The sequence below is a fragment of the Strix aluco genome, chromosome 1, assembly GCF_031877795.1.
Source record: "Strix aluco isolate bStrAlu1 chromosome 1, bStrAlu1.hap1, whole genome shotgun sequence".
Lineage (NCBI taxonomy): Eukaryota > Metazoa > Chordata > Aves > Strigiformes > Strigidae > Strix > Strix aluco.
Window position 1 is genome coordinate 24,117,940 of NC_133931.1, and position 23,904 is coordinate 24,141,843.

Genomic DNA, 23,904 nt, shown 5'->3' on the forward strand with positions numbered 1-23,904 from the left:
AGTTTTGGGCCCCTCACTACAAAAAGGACATTGAATGACTCGAGCGTGTCCAGAGAAGGGCAACGAAGCTGGTGAAGGGTCTGGAGCACATGTCGTACGAGGAGAGGCTGAGGGAACTGGGGTTGTTTAGTCTGGAGAAGAGGAGGCTGAGGGGAGACCTCATCGCCCTCTACAACTACCTGAAAGGAGGTTGCAGAGAGCTGGGGATGAGTCTCTTTAACCAAGTAATGAGTGATAAGACAAGAGGTAATGGCCTCAAGTTGCGCCAGGGAAGGTTTAGACTGGATATTAGGAAGCATTTCTTTACAGAACGGGTTGTTAGGCGTTGGAATGGGCTGCCCAAGGCAGTGGTGGAGTCCCGATCCCTGGAGGTGTTTAAGAGTCGGGTCGACTTAGCGCTGAGGGATATGGTGTAGTTGGGAGCTGTTAATGTTGGGTTGATGGTTGGACTGGATGATCTTCAAGGTCTTTTCCAACCTAGACAATTCTGTGATTTTGTGATCAACAGCAAGGACGGAAATGGACAAGGTGTACTAATAGTTCACATGTATACACTGCATAACAGCAGAAAGAGTATAAAGGCTGTTACAATTATTATATTGTGGCCTCACTAATTAGCAACCTCAAAAGATTTTTAAAGGATATCAGAAGCTATTTAGAGCAAAACATTACATCTCAGTAAACGCGTAATACTTTTTATTTCAAAGACTATAATTATTGTTAAATCTAAATTTACTATCTTAAGCACTGACTCTGGCATTGACTTTACATCATTTTTCCTCAAAAATAATACAAACTTTGAGAGAGACTCTATGGATATAGGTTTTGTTGTGTTCAGTTTGGTCTATTCACTGAGAGTCTCATTACATCTATTTCATTGCTTAAAATCTCCACAAACCCTAGTGAGTCTTCAAGACCATCAAAATTATCACATACACACATACTGAAGCAAAGATACTGTCATTAAAACACAATGTCAGAAAAACATTTTCTTGTTGTAATATATGTACACAGCCAAATCCAAGTTGTATGCAAAATAAAAATTAGATTATAACAAATACATGTACTTTTAGAGCAAGAGACTAAGTCAGTGACAGCATTAAAATAATTCCATTTCCATTCTCCCTTCTTTTAAAAATTAAAAATACAAAAATCAGATTCTTAATTCTGTCATTCTACACGTATATGTGTATTTCTTGACTATCGAAGGAATATTCTAATCATGCTTACCAAATATTTCCTTCTATTCGATTGTTCATTTTGGAATCGGTCATTAAACTCAAAGGAAAAGCTAGTTAAACATCAAAGGAAACTAATTAAACATTTATTTTAAAATCCTGTCGGCTTTTGTTTAAAAAAAATACATGTTATAACGGATAAAAATTCTGATTAATTGCAAAATGAGTGCACGATTCTTGTATTAGTGTCTTAACCAATATAATCCTTTGAATTTCTTGTATCAATATCAGAAGCACCTGCAACAGATATAACTGATTTCCAAATCTGTTCTGATAAACAGATTTTATTCTTATAGTTTACTGTTTTAGGGCGTCACTCCACATGAGCCTGACTTCAGTTGTTCTCTTGTTCAAATTGGCCTCCAACCTTCTCATCCAAAACAGGTCATACTAAAAAAATCTAGTTCAGAAACTGGAAGCTGATGTCCTTCAGAAGATTAAAACCTAATGAAAATTAGACAATGCCTACTGGAGGTCCAAACATTAGTGTGTGTTCAATACAGTACTTGTTCCTCAGTATCTACAGCTGACAGGTTACTTCAACTTATTTTAAAAGGCACTGCTAAAGAAATAATAAGATTTAAAAAATACAAAGCTATAAACAACTAGGATAAAAGTCCTTGATAAAAAATGGTGAGGATGTTCCCTTGTACACAAACAATATACAAACACTTAGCCTAGAACCAAAGACAGACCCTGATCTACGGGAATGACTATTCCCTTAGAAAAAAAAAGGCACATCTGGGTCCCAGTGGGAACAAGCATGAGGAGAATACAGCAAACAAATGATACTGGAAACAGGACAGTATGCTTCTCCTACCTAGAGATGAACACAGGTATAGTAAAACTGCTAAGGTATTACGGACAGCTGAATAGGTGAACATGCCTTTATATTTGGTTTATTTGTTGCTCCAAGTGAAGATAAATACAGCTCTTTTTTTTTAATAAAAATTTTTAGTCACCATTTTTCATGGTTATCAAATTCCACTGAGTGTCCCATTCACATGCTTGTAAAAACAGGTGCATAATTTAAGACTATAGAATTTCTGGTACCTCACTCCAGGTGAAAATGACAGCTACCACTTGAGAGTGATGCTCTGCAGTCAAAGAAGGATATGCTAAAGCTTGTTCAGCAGCATAACAGTGCTCCATAAGCATAATAAAGCTAACCATAAGATGATAAACAAAATCAGCAATTTTATATAGCTCATTCAAGAAGCCTTTAAACATACAGCTTTTGCGGAGGAGGATTATCTGGTACACAAGGTGAATAATACAATTTGAGAAACACAGTTCTATAGGGAACTAGAACTCCTAATGCATGAAAGATAACTAATTATTTTTTTTTCAAGTTATTGTATTTAACAACTACAAAGTTTTGAAACAGTGCTATCAATCCTATCAACTTCCATGGCATTTTCTTAATAAGAAGTTGCAATGAAAAAAGTGAAGGTAAGAGAGCAACTGCAACATTAAAGTACACTCCTTCAAAACTCTATGTAATAACCAACATTTCAATGGGGCTGGCTAGCAGGATGACACCACAGTTGACCTCCATGCCCTTCCTATTCAGGGCGCAAGTTTCAAGCAGGTTATGTCCTTATTTGCCAACTAATGAAGGCCAAGTGCAGGCTCCAGTAACGGTCTGTGGCTGTGCATACTGTTTATCTGTTAGCTTGCTCCCTGGCAGCTGCCTGACTATATCCTTCTTAGCTTTACTTTTTTTCTCCTTTTGGGATTGGAATGGAAAGCTACAGGTAGGCACGTGGATATGAACTGAACCACAAGATGCTACCACACCTCAGGGCCACAGACTGGTTTCTGGAATGTTTTATTTAGTAGTATAGATGCCAACTCAGAGAGTGTATTTCTCTTTGTGATTCACAGATTCACTTAAAGGGGCCAAAAAAAGGCACCAACTTGCAGGCAAAATTCTGGAGAAATAAAAGACAAACACTGGCTAAGAATTGCCAGCAGTGGATCTTTCTGGCTAGAGTTTACATGGGTAAAGCCTCATAACTGAGAATATCACTGAATAATCCTAACCAGGTATTTTGTACAGATAGTGGTAACACTGAATATGAGAAACAGAACTTCCAAATACATCCAGTACAAAAGGAATATGTATTAGGGATTCAAGTTTTCTTTAGTATTTATGCTGCATAACAGAACCAGCTTTAAGACAGTAAGTTTTTCATACCTTTCACCAGTGTCAAGTAAAGCAAAATGCTGCTTTAACCCTGAAAACCCTACACATTTTGAAATAAATACCATTTGCTTGTTTCTAGTACAAATGCCAGCAAATACTGATGGCAACAGTTACAACCAGGATAAAGTAGTCACCATGTGCAATCACTTTCCCTGGACAGATATTAGTTAATAAGCTTAATTTACTTTCACTGAAGAGCCTTGACAATTAATTAGTCTAAATAACTACACTGGAAACACTACAGATGACCACCCTTTACTGTCAACTCTGCTGAATTTCCTCTTCACGGACAATACTAAAAAATACAACTGCTTCCAATTTACATTGATTAAAAGTGCACTTTTAACAGATTTGCTGAATGCTGCCTGCCACATCTGCTGAGAAGCAGTAACATTAGATCTGGACTTGATTTAGAAAAAAAAAATTAAACTAGAAGTTTCCAACTGAAGTTAATTTATAGTCACACTAATCAAGCTGCAAGTCATGTACTCAGAATGCAAAACCCCTCCTGGACAGAGGGTTGTTCTTGGTAACCGACAGCTCCTTCCAGAAGACTGCAGTTGAAAAGCGCCCCAAAATATTCATGTTGAAACTTGATATGTTAATATCACTGCAAATTAGAAAATGTTCCACACAAGTTCCTTAAGCATCTTCATCTTTGTACACAAGCATGGCATGCTTTAACTTTTACAGTAAAGACACGTTAAATTGTGTGAATGAAAAAACATTCTCCTGTTAAAACGAAGTGTTAAATCACCCTATATTACTGTTCACAATTTGCTATCATAATACTAATATACCTACTCCTCAAACACAAAGATGCACAGCAAACCAAACTTCTGAAAGTGTCAAATTCACCACTCACAAAGCCATCACGAAAACAGCTACCAACAAATTTAAAAAATAATAATAATCTGGTTTAGTATTATGCTCTTTGATGCATCTTCTAGGCGATGGCAGAGAAGTACACAATGCTGAAGCAACCCAGCATACTCCCTAGACTGTTCACATCTGAGACAATTCTACACAACCACCTCTGCAGAACCCAAGAGAATTACTGTTTCTGTCTACTTTTGGATAGCCCGTATCACTGGCATATCTCAATAGTTCAAACAGGTTTTTACACATGCTAGCTCTAATTCACATGATGCTGATGTGGCTGAAACTCTCTCCTGTCCCATACACTGACGGCATCTGTTCAGGCATGCAATCTCAGATCTTTTCTGTTTTGAAGGATACCCTGAATTTTCATCTGGCAGTTATATCCAATTACTGACATAACTAATAGTCACAACTGAATGCTACAAAATGAGTTTCATGTGTTTTCAACCTGTTTCTGCTTCTGACCCAGGAAACAAGCATGCCCCTCAACTGCCCATGTGAAACACAATCCACACCCAATCTAAATTGACATTACTCTTGATTTACTGTGACTAGTCAATAAAACAGGCTGCCAAAATCAAGACTCAAGTGTCAATTTATTGGAAAACTTCCTAGATTTATGATCTAATGTTCACAGTCTGTGGATATCTGGCTCTGTGTTTCCTGCCAGCAGGGCCCACTTGCCTCTTACTAGCACAACTGCACTGAACTGCACGATGGCTATGTCTCATGACTCTCAAGCTCACAAATCTACTGTGATTTCCAGTTCTATGCAGCATTACTCCACTGGACATGCCCTGCAAAGATGTTTCAATCAAAAAAGTAACAAAGACAGATAGACTACCTGATCCTCCGTTATACACTTTTAATCCTGTCTTCAGTGAGCAGCAAATCCTAAAATTTCCTACTGTCATCACAGTAAGTACCTTGTTGGTAAAGGCCATCAGCAGGAGCTAATTTTCTTGCTAAAGAACTTCTCACTGTGCAAGAAGCTGTATCTTCATCTACCACACTGCTTGTAGATCAACATGAACTGCTCTCACCCTGATCAATTCATTGTACACATTTTGTACACAGGATTTCCATGACGACCCATAAAGCAGACATGACCAGGTGCACATCCTGACCGATACTGGAGCTTATAATGACCTCACTGGATTATGTAAGGAGTCTAATGATGAATTCCATCAGTAAGAATACAATTGTATGGCATACTCCTGCATGGCTCTGATTAAAAGAGGGATGCTTGCCTTTTAAGAGATACATGATGAAAGAAAATGAAAGTAAAGCTGTATAAAAATACAAACACCTTTAAAGTTACAAAAGTTTGAGCAGAAACCTAAACAGTAGTAACACAAGGTCTTTAGAATCCTCAGGTTTTGTAATGTTAATATTAAACTTAGAAATTTAAAAAGTTAAACTAAATTATGTGTACAAAGTAACCATTTGGCAACCACACAGTGACAAAGCCAAAATAAAAGGTAGGAAGTCAGGCTAGAAAACACAAAATGCTGATGTTCAGGCTGCTGGCAAAGTATATTTCTCAGTATTGTTGTATAATAGTTAACCAAAATAAGGTTATGACCTAACATGCCAATCTAATGAAAATGTAACAGATTCTAGAGACATAGTAAATATTTACCTTTACAGTTAAATCGGTGTTGAAATATTAGGAACAGTTATATTATGTAAATGTTCTTAAGGGTTCACAAAAACAAAGCCTACAGAAAATACACACACACACACACACACACATATATATAATGTGAGAATCTCTGTATCTCGATTTTTGTAGTGATCTTTCAGTACTGTCAGGGCACATACTAATAAACTATGTCACAAGTGTAATCCACAGCTTTCAAGTGACATCATATCTCTGGGCAGCTGGAGGTGCCCAGCATACGATACACATGACTTCCTCTAGCAGCAGAGCAAATTTTAAACTTTTGTCAGGTTTTGTCAATAATTATTAGCTCTTCAATAAAAACACTGAAGGAGATCCAATGCCAACACAAATCAAATCTCATGATGTCAAGAATCCTTCCTCATCAGAAACTGTTTGACTAAGATAGGCACACTGCCTATGTTTAAACTGAAATTTGTTTCTTAAGACAGCTCAAAAGAGAGAATCTTTGCAAGGATTATATCCATTTAGTCTCTCAAAGATTTTTTTTGTTTGTTTACCAGTAATTATCCAGATCTACTTGCAAGTTTCTATTCCAAATAGATTAACAATTATCTGCTCTGTACTCTCTAATAATTAAAGTGCAGGCCATTAAATCCTAGATACTGATTTCCCCAGCAGGTCCCCAACTTCTTCATTAAAGGTTCAGTCACACACTCAAACTTCACATGACCAGCTATTAGTCAAGTCTGTACTGGTGCTTCCTTGCAGGCAGTAAACCAGAAGCTCTGGTCTTGAAATGAGAAAGAGGAGACTCATTATCAAGGAAACAGACCACTTGAAAGCAGACTACTGGACCAAGAAGCTGAATAGAAAGGATACATCACATCATCCCCATTTATAACCTTATTTCACCAGTGTTTAGAGTCTCAAATGCTATCACAAGTGGAGACAGTGAGAACCTTCCCAGAGACCCAATAAAGGAAAACAAGAGTCTGGAACACTTGTCACAGAAAGGGAATTTAGAGACAACAGGTCAAGAAAAGAAGAAAAGCAATAAAACACACACATATAACTGGACCAGTATCTAGCTCACAATATACAGATGACACTTCACTATCAATCCAGACATCAGAAAAACAAAGGCTATTCAGAATATATATTCCTTAATGTTACTTCAATATTCTTCAGAACTACAACAAAGAAGTATTTTTTAAGTGATAGTGGGTTATAACACTAAAGTGTCTTACACTAGATTACCTCATTTGTTACCACAGACATTGTAGCCAGAAGTAAAAAAGAAAAAGAAATCAGCTAATTCCTCTCAAGATTTGTTTGACTATAAACATTCTTGTCATTCATTCTAGGCTTTTAACCATATTCCGCTAATTCTCAGTTGGTTTTAGACATTCTCCTGAAAGCTTTGAAAGCTTCTTTACAGTCTGGCATGCAACACTACATAAAGTAGTTGTAAAATATTGACATTAACATTGTATTTTGCATCTTGTTATGCTTGACAAAAACAAAAGACCAGATGTTTTTACTTTCATATAAAAATAGATTAGCTATACAATTTAAAAGATATCTGAGACTTAGTTAACTAGTGAGCCTGAGCACATTTCTTTTATAAGAAAGTGTATTAACTGAAATTAAACCAGACATCAATCTAGTAGGTAAACGAAATAGCACTTTTGCAGCATTTATGGTTCTTTACTGGATTTTACTGGGCTGATGTTGCTGAAATTTTATCTGTTAAAACATGCTACCAATATTTATCAACTAGTTTCAAAAAATAAATATTACTGCAGTATTTTATATACCATACACATTTTGAGATTATTATATTGAAACTAGAAAAGAAAGCTATTCTACTGATTTATGTCAGAAATAAAGTTGAGATTTTCACTGCTAACTCAAAACATACTACCTGAGGGATTCCATAACAGTTCATAAAATGTCTTTGTTTTTAAAAGGTATGGCCTGTGGTATATATTTTCTACAAAGAAACAGAAGAACACATGTAGCATCAGATGTGTGTACTTTAAGAAACCCTGGAATGTGAAATCTAAAAATCCAAATAAAGCAGGTGGTATAATTTGGGGGGAAGGACTGAATTGAAGTTTAATGACATTACCAGGTTATCCTACCAGACTAATTCTCACTCACTGCATGACTTCAATGAAGCTCTCAGTCCTCATGCTGATTTCGATTTAGTTCAAGTGCTATTTGATGTGTTTCATCTGGAGTTTTATTCACTTCAAACTACACTTCATTTAACCAGGCTGCTGCTGTACTCATTTGTTTTTCTACTTTATTACCCGCAAATTGGTGTTGCTTAGTTTAGATAAATTGTTGGAATAAGTTAATTTTATATAATTATTTCACACTGTTAATAAATAAATAAGCTTTAGAAAGATATATATCACAGAAAAAAGTGAGAAAGCTATTAAAATTATTTTAAAATACACTCGACCACAATAAGTGTTAGTCTTACAAGATGTACTAATAAATGCTGATAGATGATCTGCTATTTTAGGCAGGACCATTCCCCTGCCTCCACTCCTCAAAACTACTGCTCGTTTTTATTTTTCTATGTTGTAAGACTACCATACTTTATTTTCCAGCTGGGCACACATCATAATACAATGTATTTTTAAAAGAGAGAGAAAGAAATGGAGCAGGACAGGAAGCATGAGAAAGAAGCAGAGAACACATGAGAGAGAATGCTAGCGCAAGACCATGCACACATGAGACAGAGCATGATGGCCAGCATGCAACGGTGCATGTGGAAAACCATGAGAAAGCAAGCATGAGTGAGCAAGATGAGCACAGCGAGCACAAGCACGTGTAAAAGAGAGCACAAGTGCACTCATGAGAAAGCACTAGCACTTGAATACCATGAACTTGTCAGATGACAGGGTTTTTTTCAACTATTTTTCATCTCTAAAACATTTTTTTTATTTTGCACATTTAACCACAGGTTTCATAATGTAGTAAATAAATTTAAGTTCACTGTTAAGCACTGATTTATTTCTACGATTTACTAACAAGGATGACTAACCAGAGCTTAGCGTAAAATGTCAGGTCATGTCAGGAAAGGCTGTCAATCCTACTAGAGTAGTGAAGTACCCTGCTTAGTGCTGGCTATGGGTTATTCTGGTAACATTTAGTATTTATTAGCAAAACACTGAACAGAAAGGCAATTCATTTGAAGGGGTTAGTACTTTTGTAAACTACTGATGGAAAACATGAGAAAGTCAATTAGGCTGCTACCACCTGGTGGTGTGCTGATTATGCTAAAAACCTCTTATATTTAACACAGTATCACAGCTTTTTTTTTTATAATCCATTAAAATTTCACAAACAAATTAATGTTACAAATTAGCTATATAACACAGAATGTTTGAAGCCAAAGTATTTAGCACATTAACCTGTTTTCCTGTTACGTTCGCTTTTTTTAAGATTCTTTGTATAGATCTAGTCATAAAGTTACAATCAGCTACTGCTCAAAATGAGGGATAAAGAAAACGAATGTCCTGTCAAAAGTATTGCCAAAATGCATTTTCTTGAAAATAGTTTTTATAAACACAATTTATTAATAAAAACTATTACACGCTGACATTTATGATCACAAGATTTAACGTGTAGAGCTAAACTTAAATTCTGAATTTTCATGGCATTAAAGTTAAAAAAATATTTTTTTATATAGCTCATTTCATAATAAAGAACAGAATTGTTTTCAGAACAAAAGTGTTTGCGTTTAAAATCCGAACTACTACAAACAGCTTAACACCTGATCACAATGTTAAAACACTTCCAACTGTAATGAGTAACAGAAATAAAAATCTAGTAGAGACTATCTTTTTGTGGGGTTGGGGTGCTTTGTTGTTTGGGGTTTTTTTCCCCCCATTTGTTGCTTTTTAGTTGGTCAACTTTATAACAGAAAGAGCTGACCTGTTCAGTTACACACATCAAGCTTGCCATCAGTATAAAACTTCAGCTTTTGTATCCACTCAAGGAAGAATGGATACTGGTTCACAGAATTCTACAAGGTCTAGAAGGAAGCCAATTACTACAGGGCTTGCATAGCCTGTTCTCTCAACCAAACAAGGGTCTAAAATGTTTATTAACATCTATCCTTACAAAGAAATTTATTAATAACAGACTTAACAGTAGAATACGACAGAAGAGACCAAGAAGTTTAGGGATATATATAGAGCTTAACATTTTTAAATCACTCAACAGAAACACAAAAGTAGTCGTGCACATTACTTAAATACACTGTACATTCTTAATGCTCACCAATATTTTGGAAACTTGATCAGCTTGCCATAAACAGCAGTACTGAATGAGGGGATAACTGGAACAGGGAAGCAGTACAGTCCTTTACTATCCAAAGAAGTCAATGCTGCTTGAAAACCAAATATCTGAAACAAATTAAGGTGGTCAAAGGGCATACTATCACATGATTAGATCACTTTCAATTTACTTTCATAACATAACATACACATTTTAAAATATACTCAATAAAAATGAAATAAATTGTGTATTATTTTTAGATAACTCTTTTTCACCCAAACACAAATATAACTAGAAAAATCTACCTAAAATAATGTCCCAACAGGAATACATATAAAAATATTTTCTTCGCTCAAAACATGTGTTGACTACACTCTACTAAATTTTTAAAAAATTCTGAATTGTAATTTATCAACTAAAATACATTATTCTATATCCTAAAGAGTCATTATAACAACATTGGCCTAAAAGAGAAGTATTTAAGGAAATGAGAAGCTTCCCTTCAAAGCTTTTTTTCTTAATAAAAGCATGTAAAGAAAGGTTTATCACAACTATTATTTATGATTTTTCCTTGTTCAGTATGAAAAACAAATGGTTGTAGAGTTGACTTTTTAACATGCTGTACCACCATGCTGCACCCAACAGGTTTCAAACTGCCTGAGCACATCCTAAAAGGCTGGAAGGCCTGTTTTAAAACCTGTCTTGAGATTTCACTTTTTCATTCCGCTAAAATTTCAGCAGATGGCAACTGAATAATCTCAAAGCATTTTTTCAGTAGCTTCTTAAACTTCCCCCAACCTCACAATAAGAACTCATTTCACATAATGGATATTTAACTGAGAACATTCAGAGGTTTTTCCTCTTATAATGAAAAACAATGAAATTGTGTGGCAACAGTTTTTGATTGTACACCTTCACTATCATGGTTTTGCTCTACCAATACTACTAGAAGTGATTTTTTTCCTCATAACATCGCATCAGGTTCTCAAGTGTAATTCACTGCCATCTACATATTCTATGAGCATTATCCTAGAAGAGGGGAAGGGTTTCTTCCCAAATTCTTTTAACCCAATCTTGTTACAAAGACTTTGGGGCTTCAGTCTGTGTAGTTAGTTTCCTCACGTTAAGTTCTCTGCTCATATTACAAAATGTTTGGCGCAGGTCAGAAGCAGCAATCCCAAATAACAACATTCTGTGAAATGTGTTTACCTCCTTTTAGATAAGCTGAAAACTTTCTCCCAAGAAACCTACTAACACTTAGTATTATCTATACTTATATTAACTTTTTGTCAGCACACTGCAATAAGAAACAGATCTCAAGACTTCTTTTTACCTTCAGATAGCAGTGTGAGTAACAGTAATGAAGCAGGTTGTCGGACGGCTGGCCGAGGCTGCTGACCATGTGCACCAGTTGCTCTGCATACATCGGCACCGAGTGCTCCAGGTTAACTTTATCCACTAAAATTCGGATGGAAGGTAAAGGCCGCAGGGGCTGAAAACTTGCGGTATTTAACAGTCCACCTAAGTTCTAAGGGAGGGGGGGAAAAAACATGCATTTTTTACACTTCAGATGTATTATCTACCATATTTACATACTCTTACCTCATATACACACAAGCAAATCTAGTGTAATAAACTGTTTACAGATACCATGGCTTTATAGTCATTGTAATATGAATCCTCAAATCTTTTCAAAATAATTTCTTCTAGTTTTAAAATTTATGTATGAACTCTTTATCCAGAGTTGTCTTGGGTGTAGGTGCCCAGATGATGGCAGCAGCTGGGGTGCAGGGGCTGCTTCTGTGAGGGGAGAGCAGGGGCTGCCTGGTGCCAGGCACAGCTGGTTGCAGCTGGCTTCAGTCAGTGCTGCAACCATCCCACCACAGGACACCCCTGAGCCCATCAGCCAAGCTGGTGGCACCCCTGTGGAAACATATTTAAGAAAGGGCAACAACACCACACAGGCTGATAGGACTCAGGGGGGAATCAAATGAGAAACAGCAATACAAACAGCAAGGTCAGAGAAGGAGGGGGAGGAGGTGCTCCAGGCCCGAGAGCAGAGATTCCCCTGCAGCCCATGGAAGAGACCACACCAGAGCAGACATCCACACTGCAGCCTGTGGAGGACCCCATGGTGGAGCAGGTGCATAAGCCCTGAAGGACACTGCAGCCTTGTAGAGAGCCCACACTGAAGCAGATTCTTCCTCAAGGACTGCAGCCTAGGGGAAGGACTCACACTGGAGCAGGGGAAAAGTCTGAGGAAGAGGGAGTGGCAGAGATCAACTGACCGCAACCCCCCATTCCCCACCCCGCTGTATTGCGGGGTGGGAGGTAGAAGAGTCAGGGAATGAAGGAGTAAAGTTAAGCCTGGGAAAAGGGGGGGATGGGGGAAAGGTGTTACTTTGATTCTTGTCTTTGTTTCTCACTATCCAAATCTATTTTAATTGGCAATTAATTAAATTAATTGACCCCAGGTCACTCATAAGTGATCTCCCCCTCTTTATCATCTCCACCCACCCTGTTCTCTCCCCCCTGTCCTGTAGAGGAGGGGGAATGAGAGAGCAGCTAGGTAACCAGCTGGCAGCTGGCCAAGGTCAACCCACTAAAAGAATATGCAAAGTCAAAATATTTTGTTCTGTAAAATATTTGTTTACATTTTTATCACTCCAAAGCACTATCACCATACATAACTCATGCTGATCTAGCCTTTACACTGTCATATCAGACATCTCAGCAAAAGATGACATTCCAAAAAAATACATACTGCAATTTTACACATCCAACTATATTTTTCATAGTATCCATTAAAATGAAGTATCCCGTACAAGACATGAACATACCAAAATAAGTTTGTTGGAGGGCTATCAAAGTGATTAAGGGGTTAGAACACGATCTCTCTCTCGGGAGAGACTGAGACAACTGGAGTCATTCAGCCTGGAGAAGGCCAAAGGGGGACCCTACTGCTGTCTGCAGCTACCTGGCTGGGAGGGTACAGAGAAGGAGTCAGGCTCTTGTCAGAGGTGTACCATGAGGGGACAAGTGGCCACAGACACAAGCTGAAACACAGGCAATTCCATACAGGTCTATGGGAAAGCTTTTTATAGAATCTCTATCCTTGGAAGTAATTCAGTACTTGACCGGGCAACCCCTGGAGCAACCTGCTGTAGTTGGGCTTGCTTTGAGCAGGATGTTGGACTCCTGGAGATTATCTCCAGAGATCTCTTTCAATCCAAATTACTCTATGAATCTAAAAATTTTATTCAACTGGTATCAAAACAGGATAATAAGTTGATGTATGTATAACTTTAATTCTAAAATTCAAAATTTTAAACTTTTTAAATAGGCTTGGCTTCAATTTACGTTCAGAAAACGTAAAATGAAACTCCAAGTAAAAAAACCAACAACGAAAAAGTTCACTTTAATTCAACCTGTTTGCCTCAAATCCACAATAAATATGGGGCTGTTCTCCCATTATAAAAATACCATCTGCCCATGCCTATAGGTGAAAAGTACCACAATCCACTGGGCTTATCCTGGGCTGAAAGAAAATAATGCTTCCCATTAGGCACCTGGCAATGTCCCATTTTCTAATATTAGAAGCTTCTGAATGTGAGATAACAGACTTGTCACCAATTCACTCACTCCAGGCAGCTTAACTGAAAAGATAAGCAGTCTAAGAAAAAGATGCACGCTCCTTAAGCACACTCACTGAATAAATGGCACATGCTTCAAATTTTACATATGTTGCAGACTGGAGACTAGTGATCCAAGTGAAATATTGATGTGTATATTATTGAGCGTATTTCACTTCACCAGTGAAAATGGTGTACAAGCACACTATAAGAAATGCTATAAATTAAGGCTTTGTCCTCTGTTCTCTTGCACATACACATACAATTTTAAATCACATACACATGCTGTAAATAAGCACATTCTATAAGAAAATACAGCACAAGTTAGACAGTGCTTCCCTAGTCAGAAGGTATCTATTACGTTATCAACAAAATTCAGTATCATTGTGCCTTACATCATGGAATACTACTCAAATCTATCTCTGAGGGAAAAAAACAACAGCAACTTTTCCAAGTGGTTTTCACCTTTCTTACATACAAATGCTTCACAAATACTAATAAGGTTCTTTTCACACCACCTTCAGAATATACAACTTCAACTCTATTTTAGACAATAACTTATCACTGAAAAGAAAGGCTAATACAAAAAATAATTCACTAATTCTGGAAGTCCATTTGAATATCAATTTTTGAATGTTTAGCATAGCAAAGTACTTCACAAATAAAAGCCTAACTCACATTGTGTCAATTGGAACCACAGTTATTGAGAACTTCTGCAAAACACATCCCATTAAAAAAAGCTCATCCTCAAGTACAAGGAACATGCATTTAGTGTTCACTTGTGAAAAACACATTGGAAGTGTTTTAAAATCAGATGAAAATTCCTAGAAATTGAACTCAATCAAAAAATGGTTTGGTTTTTTTTTTTTTTTAACTCTTCTTCCAATCCCTCCCCTTAGCCATAAGATACCTTCCGGCCTCTGCTGCAAGAGGTAAATCTACTACAAGTCTTCACTACAAAACACTGTTTCATCCCTACAGTACCTCAGCTTTGCGCACTGAGGAAGAAGTCCTATAGGAATAAAACCAGTACAGGACTCTTTAGCTGGAGTTATAGTACATATATCCAGAAGATAAAATAAATCAAGGTTGTTAGAAAATTTCATTTCTAGTGCTCTGAACTAGTCACTCAGCAGTTAAATGCTCGGTAACAGCCAAAGTCCTGCTGGTGTCCTGGCTGGAATTAGTACACACAGAGTTGGCTGTTAACATCTATGAAGTCTCTATTGAGACTGTGTATCCAAAGATTTCAGACTTGACCAAGTTTGAGAAGACCTGCAGGGCAAAATGACAACTCTTCTGATCAAAAGGTTTCCATAAAAAACTTTAAAGTTGGAGCTACTTCTTTTTCCATCTGCTTGATGCTTTAAAATCTTTTTTCTTCCAAATTCCTTTTTCCTACCAGTACATGACACTTTCAGATTACAAGTCCAGCTAGTCACCGCACACACCACACGTCTTACGTATCTGAAGATAAAGGCTCACGGGTACCAAACTGATTTGGAACTCAGCAATACATCTGGCACATGGAATAACAGCCCAGTGAGAAAATTTATATGAAATAGCACATGTTGATACAAAGAACTGAGTAAGTATCTGTGCATACATACCTTCTCACCCATGATTATGGGCATCAAGTGGTCTAGTAAATTGAATTCTGCCACAGGGATTATAATTGTACACTTAAGAACAGTGAACGTTGTGAGTCGAGTGGGAATGTATTCCTCCAATGATGCTACTTCTTCTGAGCTTGGCATATTTCTATTTCCATCTGTATTATCTATAATAGATCAAGATTACATATGTTTGACTAAAATATATAAAATGTCTCCTACAGTTGCTGTTTCAGAAATGGTTAGGGACTAGCAAAAAATGCAAAGCTTACCCCCCTTACATAGTTAAAACTTTTATTCCACACTGGTTATACCTAAGGCTAAATGCAATCCTAACTGGATTTTCCTTAATTTGAAATCTGTATAGCTCTTTCTCAGAAACTCATCTTAACGCTTTACCATAGCTTGCTTCCATGCATTTTTATCCTGTATAACTATTGTTTCAAACTCATAAATACATACCAATAGGGATACTCTCTCCTATAAGACTCCAAAATTCAGCTGGAGTTGTCAATGAAATAAGTCCTCCTTACTCAACAAGAGGTTTGTGATTGAACCAAATGGCCTCCAATTATCTATATATACCTCTGAAATTATCTCAGAGGTATAGCCAACAGTGATGGGAATATTGCTATTAACTTTATCGTTATTTTAAATTTTGCTCTTTGGACTCATAAGATTCCTTAACAGATTTGGAGTTTAACTATTTGGAAGTTGCACCTTCAAGAGCACTGAATTTGGTCTGGTTTAATTCTGTATATTTGCGTATATGCAATAGGAGCAAACCTGGCTTAGTTCTGCTGTATGGCTCATATTCGTGTTCCAGAGCACAAACTATCATTTTCATTATCCGGTGTACTGCACTGCTATCCAATCGAAGATTGAGTGGGCCCACAATGAGGCTTTTTGTAGACATCTCTTGAACATTTCCAAGATCTTCACTCTTTACTGAAGAAAGGTCTTGCTGATTCCCAGAAACTACAAGAAGTTTTATAAATAACAACAAATTACACCCAACTATGGGACATAATAAAATTTATCAGCTACTTTTGTTTCAAATCCTGTGATCACAGACTTATAAAAATACAGAAAATATAACAACGCAAATTGAACACATAAATATACCATGACTGGTTTAACATATTTAAACAAACTTGATTCTTTTTTAATGCAGAGCAAACAGGTCAAGATTCTGCCTTGCCTCCAAGCACAGCACAACTTAGGAACCCCTCCATTAACTTTGTATCTCTCAAGCTTGGGACTCTGAGGGTGTGGAAACTTCTGTGGCAACTTAACCCCAGGTGTGCCAATGACAGCTGTGCTGTTCAAAACTTTCTACAGTTTATCACAAAGATATCGATCCCAAACAATCAAGGAAAAGGTATGCTGTGAAGAAAATACAGATACAGGCCCCTGAAAGACTAGCTGCTGGTACATGGGCTAGAACAGCGATGAGAATCACTCACTTGTACTACCATAACACGACTGGCAACTGAAGATAAACCCTTCTTCCATTCACTGATGAAGTAAAGCATGGGCAGCAAGAATGAAAACTTCTTTAATCATTATTAACTTCTCTCATTGTTATCATTATTATCAGACCATTTTTAGAAGGACCACCACAGAGATAGAAGGGTGGTTTAGTCTCTGCATCTAAAAGATCTGTAACCTCTGAGCTCATAATGGCAACTAGTGTACCATCTAAAGTATAGTTATCCTTTTTCTGATATACATGTAGGGTAATAAGGTAGACTGAAATCACACATTCACTGTATACAGGCTACTCAGCTATCAAACAGCATGATTATATTTATCCAAACACACTTCATGGAAATTCTTCTTTTGAATTATGCAAATTTCAAAAGCTTAAGTTTTCCTGTGACTTGTAAAAAATACCCTCACACCTCTAACATACTTTGGTGGTTTTTTTCTAATAAATCATCACTTTGACAGTGCTTTGACACAAACACTAAACACTGAATGTCTTGCTAATCGTTACACAAATGAACAATCTGACAAAATAAGCATCAAGGTTAAATGGATTCTGAGATCACTTAACCTATAAAAATGAAAAAGTTCTGAGATAAAACTGTATGAAGACAGTTTAATTCATTACATGAATCTAGATGGCACATGCTCCTTAGATAGTGCAGTACTCCACAAACCACCAGATCAAAACTGTGACAAATAGGAAAGCCGGGAAGTGTGTGGCCATTGCCATCAATTTCACCTTGGTTTCTACAATTTAACACATCTGCAATTGCAGAGCTGTCCATGTGAAACGTTCTGCTTGTACTCATGATCAAATCATACCACTGAAACCAAAAGCTGTATTAGTGGTGGACTTGTTCCATGGTGATCTTTCTCAACAGAAATATTTTTAAAGTGATTTCCAAGCTCTTATCCAATGCAGCTCTTGTACACCTACTCCATGCAAGACAGATCCAAACCTTCCGCTTTTCACCAATTTGACTAGATGCAAATTAACCTATTTCCTTGCATAAATCTAATACGCTCCTGCCTTTTTGTTACGGTAACAAACTAAACACACCTGTAGAGAAACCAAAATCATAGGGAAACCTGACAATTGCAAATTCTCATTATAACATCTTCCTCACTGACACAATCTGTCCGTACTAACATAGACGGCAAGACAAGCTCAAAGCTCAGCTCATCAGACTGGGGAGTGGGAGCTACAGCTGTTGCAGACAGTTGACCTACCCACTTTGTCAAAGAGATGTAGGATCTGTCAGCTTCTGAGTAGCTGTGGCTAAGCAGCCTGGCATGGTGTGCTTCACAAATTCAAGGAAAATCTTACTTTTAAACCAACTGGAAGAAAGCATGTTTTATTTCTGGTTCCCTGAGAGGAACCTAGTCATCTTTTACCCCCCCGGGAAACACTCCCTTTTCCCTCCCTCCTTTACTATACTCATTCAAAACAGTCTTTTTATTGGGGGAAGTGAGCTTGGAGGAAAAGGTAGGAAGGAGAGGGTTTTTTTCCCCTTACATTTAAATCATACTCTATAAAATGTTCTTGCTTCTAAGCACTGGTGAGGAGAAAGGTCCTCAAATAAACCAAGACTATGCTGAATTTGACGCAGAGCTGGCTTAATGCTCTGCAGGCCTTTACAGGCCTATACACCCAGCAGAAGAATTAAATTTGTTCCTAAAAGCCCAACAGAAGTTGTTAGTGAGAGAGCATTCATGGCCTCTGCTTCCCTTGGTGTTTTGTTTACAATTTACGAGAAGAAAAAGAAAAATAAAGAGAAAAAAAAAGAGAGAAAAATACTACCTTATGAAACCTATTCAAATCTTCAAATGGAACTGAAGTTACAACCTTTGTAATAAATCCTGAAAAAGACTATGCAATGTTTCAAGCAAATTACTATTCTATATTGAAATGCTAAGCAAAAATTTAGAAAAATGAAGTTGGAAAGACAGGCAGAAATTCAAAATAAGACTACTGTGCATGACTATCTTGTTTTCATTCAAAATACTAAAAGTGATTAATGCATTTCTATAAGTGACAGATGAAACTCCTGAGGTTAATGTTATCCAGGAGGCACTTGTGGTTTAATCAGTAATCGTATGCTTCAGGAAAGGTTAAAGGTGCAAAGAATGTGTCAAACCAAAATTGCCTTGACAGATAAAAATCTTACAATCACAGTAACTGCCTCCTACAACTTAAGTTGGTTAGGTTTTTTCGGAGTAGTTGGTGTACACTGATTGTAACTAAAACCAGAGTTAATGTCAAAACAAGAAATAGTAAAATGTAAACTTTTTCATAAATACTTTCATATAAACACCACATATTCAAAATGTAGCAAGATTTATATTATTTTCAAAATTTTGAGGGATTTATACCTTCATTTTAAAGAAATTACACCTGTTTATTCACATTCTATTTAATAATTACATATTTGACTCGTAATATGGAAAAATTAGCTAAAAAAATAACCAGAAGAAAATGTCACATTTGCTTTTCTGAGGAACAAAACTATTGGAAAATTTCAGGTTTTAAGTTCTTGATTGTACAGCTATAACAACTATTTAAACCACTAATTTAAGAATTACTCTATTCATGCTTTTATGTAGGCAGGTAGATGAAATTAGAGAATTAATACTGAACTAAAAGCACACAGAAAGGCTTGATAGGAAGACAGCCTACATTTTGTGAGGTGTTTTCCTGACAACTGATGCAGAAAATAAAAGCGAAGGCCCTGAGAAAGCAAACTGGAACAAACAGAAGAGAAGCTGAGGAGGGGGGATGGCAGTCAGAAAATACCAGTAGCCTGGCCTTGAGGGGAAAAAACCCAAAGTTTCTGAGTTCAGCAGTTTCTGAAAAGGGTTAGTTACAGTCAGAAAAAGATATATCATTACATTTCTTGTGTATTCAGAGAAACAAGACACAATACTCCACAAAATCAATTTTTCCTCATAATCAAAGAGTCTGTGCATATTCAAATTTCCACATCAAAATTCAAAAAGGAGATAAGGCTTACCCTAGGTCTTCAACTTCTCTATGTAAAAGTTCTGTGTGCAATTAAACAGTTATTTTTTTATTAAAACCAGAAGTAGACTGCAGTAGAAGCTCGACAATGTACATTTTCTCAGCTTCACATCACACTCAGGGTACAAAGAGGAAAGCCTCAGGGCCAGGAAAGAATTGCTAAATTACCTAGTGTATCCCCTACTATCGAAGGCAATAGCAGCATTTATTTATTTTTATAAGCTTTGCATGATCTATCCTCTAAGCAAACTGGAAGTTTTTGTTTCCCACTTCTTCTATACTTAATGTCGAACAAGCCCAGAAAACAAAGACATTAGGAGTTGAGACTTCCCTTACATAGAGACAAAAAAGCCCAAAAAAACCCAGATGAGTTGGACTAGGTAGCAAGGACAGATAAATGTTCAGTCACAAAATAGCAAGACTTTCCCAACAGATGTCCACAGAAATAGTGTTCATGATAATAAATACACAGGTGGAAAAGAAAGCATTATTTAGGCAATAAAACTGCAGAGCACCAGCTGTAGATGACAATCTTCCCAGGGGTGGGGGGAAAAAAAAAAAAAAAAATCACACTGCAATTCATGATAATATGTATATATTTTTATACAGTTATTCTTATTTGCTGATACATTAACTCCTTTGTCCTGGCTTTTGTGACACTCACAAAAGTAGCTATACTACTAACTGCATTGAATCCACTGTATTGTCTGAGATTTAGAGAAGAATTGATAAGAATCTCAAAAATTACTTAGAATTAGCCAATATCGACATGTGCATGGTTTAGGCTAATATTTACTCACAAAATTGTTCAGATATGTGTATTTAAAGATTAATTCTCCACAGTATCTCTCATCCTAGCATTTTTCTTCATAGGAGAAAATGTCAGTCCTTTTCATACTCTGCACCAAGTAGACAATCAACTTCATTCTTCAACCATGGTTTCTCAAAAGATTTTTTTTTCCAAAGTCAATAATGACAACTTAAAAAAAAGACATCATACTTTAAGAACTTCACCAGTGCTACAAAAAAAAATTTATTTTCAGTTTAGCAACTGACTATAAAAGATATCATTGTGATTACTTATGCAGGAAAAAAAAAAAAAAAAGAACACCAACAACAAACAACATCTAACCAAAACAGTTAATCTCAAAGACATCAATGAGGATGAAATAATTTTAATGATCAACCTGACTGTAAAAGTAAGGTAAATTAGAGGACAGTTGGTCAAGGTACTGCTGGGCACAAAAAGTCTTTTTTTCTACTATTTAACAGGGTAAACATAAAAAAAAAAGGTACCTTTGCCACTGGTGCTTTCCATTGTGTACAAGTAATCCATGTAGAAAGCCCCAAACCTCTGCATTCCAGCTATCTCTGTGTATGTCTCCTATCAACAAAGCAAAGCAAACAAAGAAAACGTTGTATAAGGAAAGAATCTTGAGATTACCAACCGATAGGTTGGTATGAGAGAGATATATTCATGTTTGGATTTGTGCATCAACACACAGAAAGGCTTATCAAAACAAAGGACAGAGGTTATCCCAAAGATCACCTTTCCAATAGGTAATGTAACTTCTATTTGAGGCCACACAAAGGCACATCCATAATTCCAGTGGACATGCTGACCAATTCATCAGTAACATCTAGTTAATTAGTACCTTCAATAGGGTAAATACTCTTCACTTGACCTCTTGCATCAAATAGATCTGCCTAATTAAATACACTGAAAACTGAAGCTCATTCATTCTGGCTTTTTTATTTAAGGAATACTGTGGTTTTATCTTTAAACAGTAGGAAATTTAAGATTTTATGCCATCACTGGGATTTATACATAATTTAATCCATTATTGCACACCAAGTTTGCTTCCCCTCTGGACAAAAGAAAAAAAAAAAAGGTAAATCATAAAAAGCATCAAAGACAGGTCAAAGAGTAAAGCTTAAAACTAAAAGACACCATGGGAAATGTTTGAATATGTGTAAGTACTTGTGATATGACTAATTAATTTCATTTTTTTATTAGATTCTTCAAGGTTATGCTTCATCAGTAGTTCTAAAAAGGTGAAACTAGTAAAACTTAAATTTAAAATAAATTAAATATATTCAAAATTGTAAATGGCTTACCTCTTCAATAACACAGAGCCTAGAACTCCATCTATGAACACATCTGGAAGCGACCACCTTGGTCATCGCATCCAGTCTTTAGTAATTACAGACAATCAGGGAATAAAGTTTTACTGCACAATTTACAACAACAGAGACTATCGTTGACTGAAAATTTGTCTCTACCAAAGGCAGAATTAGCAAGACTTCCTCTAATTAAGACAAATATAGCACACGGACAATAAAATTAACATTGCCCATGATCTGGTTTCCATGAGAGCACTTCTTAGTTTGAAGACCATGAACTACTCACTGATTGGATTTAAAGAAATAAGTGCTGGTAAAGCTTGAGTTTTTCCTAGCATTCTCACATATCTTAGCTTTTCTCTGTAGGTGTTCTGTAGTGAGTGCTTTTGGAAACTACGGCATTAATTCAGCTTTTGGGGCAGGAGGGGAGTTTGAGGTTTCTTTTGGACATGTTTTTGTTACCTTTTCTTTTTTTTTTTTTAAACACAAATGGGTTTACTTTTTTTTTTTGGCCATCTGCAAAGTAAGACTCAGTTAAACATGACAAACTAATGAAAATCAGTCCTCAGTAACAGTACACAGATCTAATTATTAGAAATCCATTAGAGAGTATTAGAAATTCTTTTCCTAAGAAAAATGTAATTCTCTGACCTTATGATGAGCAGCATCCAATATAAATTCTGCACGAATACTATTATTTTCTGGACTTCTGTAATCAAATAGTGAATTGGTAAGGTACGTCATCCCTTTTGCACTCAAATTTTCTCCGCAATTAAAGAAGTAAGCCTCCTTCATGAAGTAGTAGAAAACAAGGCAGGGGAGAAAAAAAAATACAGTCAAGTTAACAGAGCAGTTTCAATTCTGTCATAACTCATTAATGACATGGTAGCATCCCTCAAGAGCCTATTTCATTATGAAGGAAGATTAGACAATTAAAATAACTTCATTCAAATAACGCTGAAGTTCTTGTCCACTCCCTCCCTATTTTCAAATAAAAACTGCCTGAGCTAGTGAATATTATACTACCCATGATACAGAACATATTAGTTTCCTTTCAACAGAAAATAACCTCAGATCATTGTTACTCCAGATTTTGCCTCCTCCTCTTAACTATACACGATCTTCTCACTACATATTCCATTTCTCTGACAGATGCCTTTCAGATGCTTCATCTATCCTCTTCATGATAAGAAGTTATTTCAATGTATGACTCGCTTGCTACCTTATCTCTTTTATTCATCTAGATCTTTACAAGCCTTCTCCACATCCCAAACCCTCTATCCTTCTAAATCAACACAACTTTTCCATCAAGGGTTATTCTTCCAAAAAGGTTATTTATGTGAGGTTGATCTTTTTCCAACCGTTTTCCCAAACCACATACAAAATAGCTGGAACCTTTAAGATAGGCACAGTCCCAAATATAGCAGTACAGAAAGAAAACAGGTGAGGCAGTACCAACATCAGCACCATTCTCACAAAAGCAGCAATTTTCTTATATTCACACCCTAGAGGGTGGCACAAAAATGAAAAAGATGAAAACCCAAGTGTTCTTTATCAACTAACCTACAGGAAACTCATTCACTCACCCACCCACCCAATCCAAAAATCAATTCTCATGATTTTATACCTCACGGTCTCACAGTTACTGCAAACAAGGCTGCTGTCCACACCCACATCTCCAGCCACGTCTCCCTTGTATCTAACAAGGCCAGCAGAGCATCTTTCACAGTTGGCTCATCCTTGCCTCCCCAGCCTGTCTTTCTGGAAAACCCT

General features: G+C 36.6%; 1 protein-coding gene across 11 annotated transcripts in view; it reads right to left on the reverse strand.

The window, feature by feature from the left end:
* The window catches only part of VPS13B (vacuolar protein sorting 13 homolog B), a 491,427-nt gene that overhangs the window by 394,928 nt on the left and 72,595 nt on the right, over positions 1-23,904 (reverse strand). For all 11 annotated transcript variants that reach the window (XM_074815029.1, XM_074815038.1, XM_074815049.1 and 8 more), the window contains 6 exons: positions 22,783-22,920; positions 21,304-21,391; positions 16,284-16,475; positions 15,495-15,664; positions 11,586-11,780; positions 10,256-10,380 (listed from right to left, as the gene is read on the reverse strand). In XM_074815029.1, coding sequence (XP_074671130.1) covers positions 10,256-10,380; positions 11,586-11,780; positions 15,495-15,664; positions 16,284-16,475; positions 21,304-21,391; positions 22,783-22,920 — 908 coding nt within the window. The remainder of the gene's footprint in view (positions 1-10,255; positions 10,381-11,585; positions 11,781-15,494; positions 15,665-16,283; positions 16,476-21,303; positions 21,392-22,782; positions 22,921-23,904) is intronic.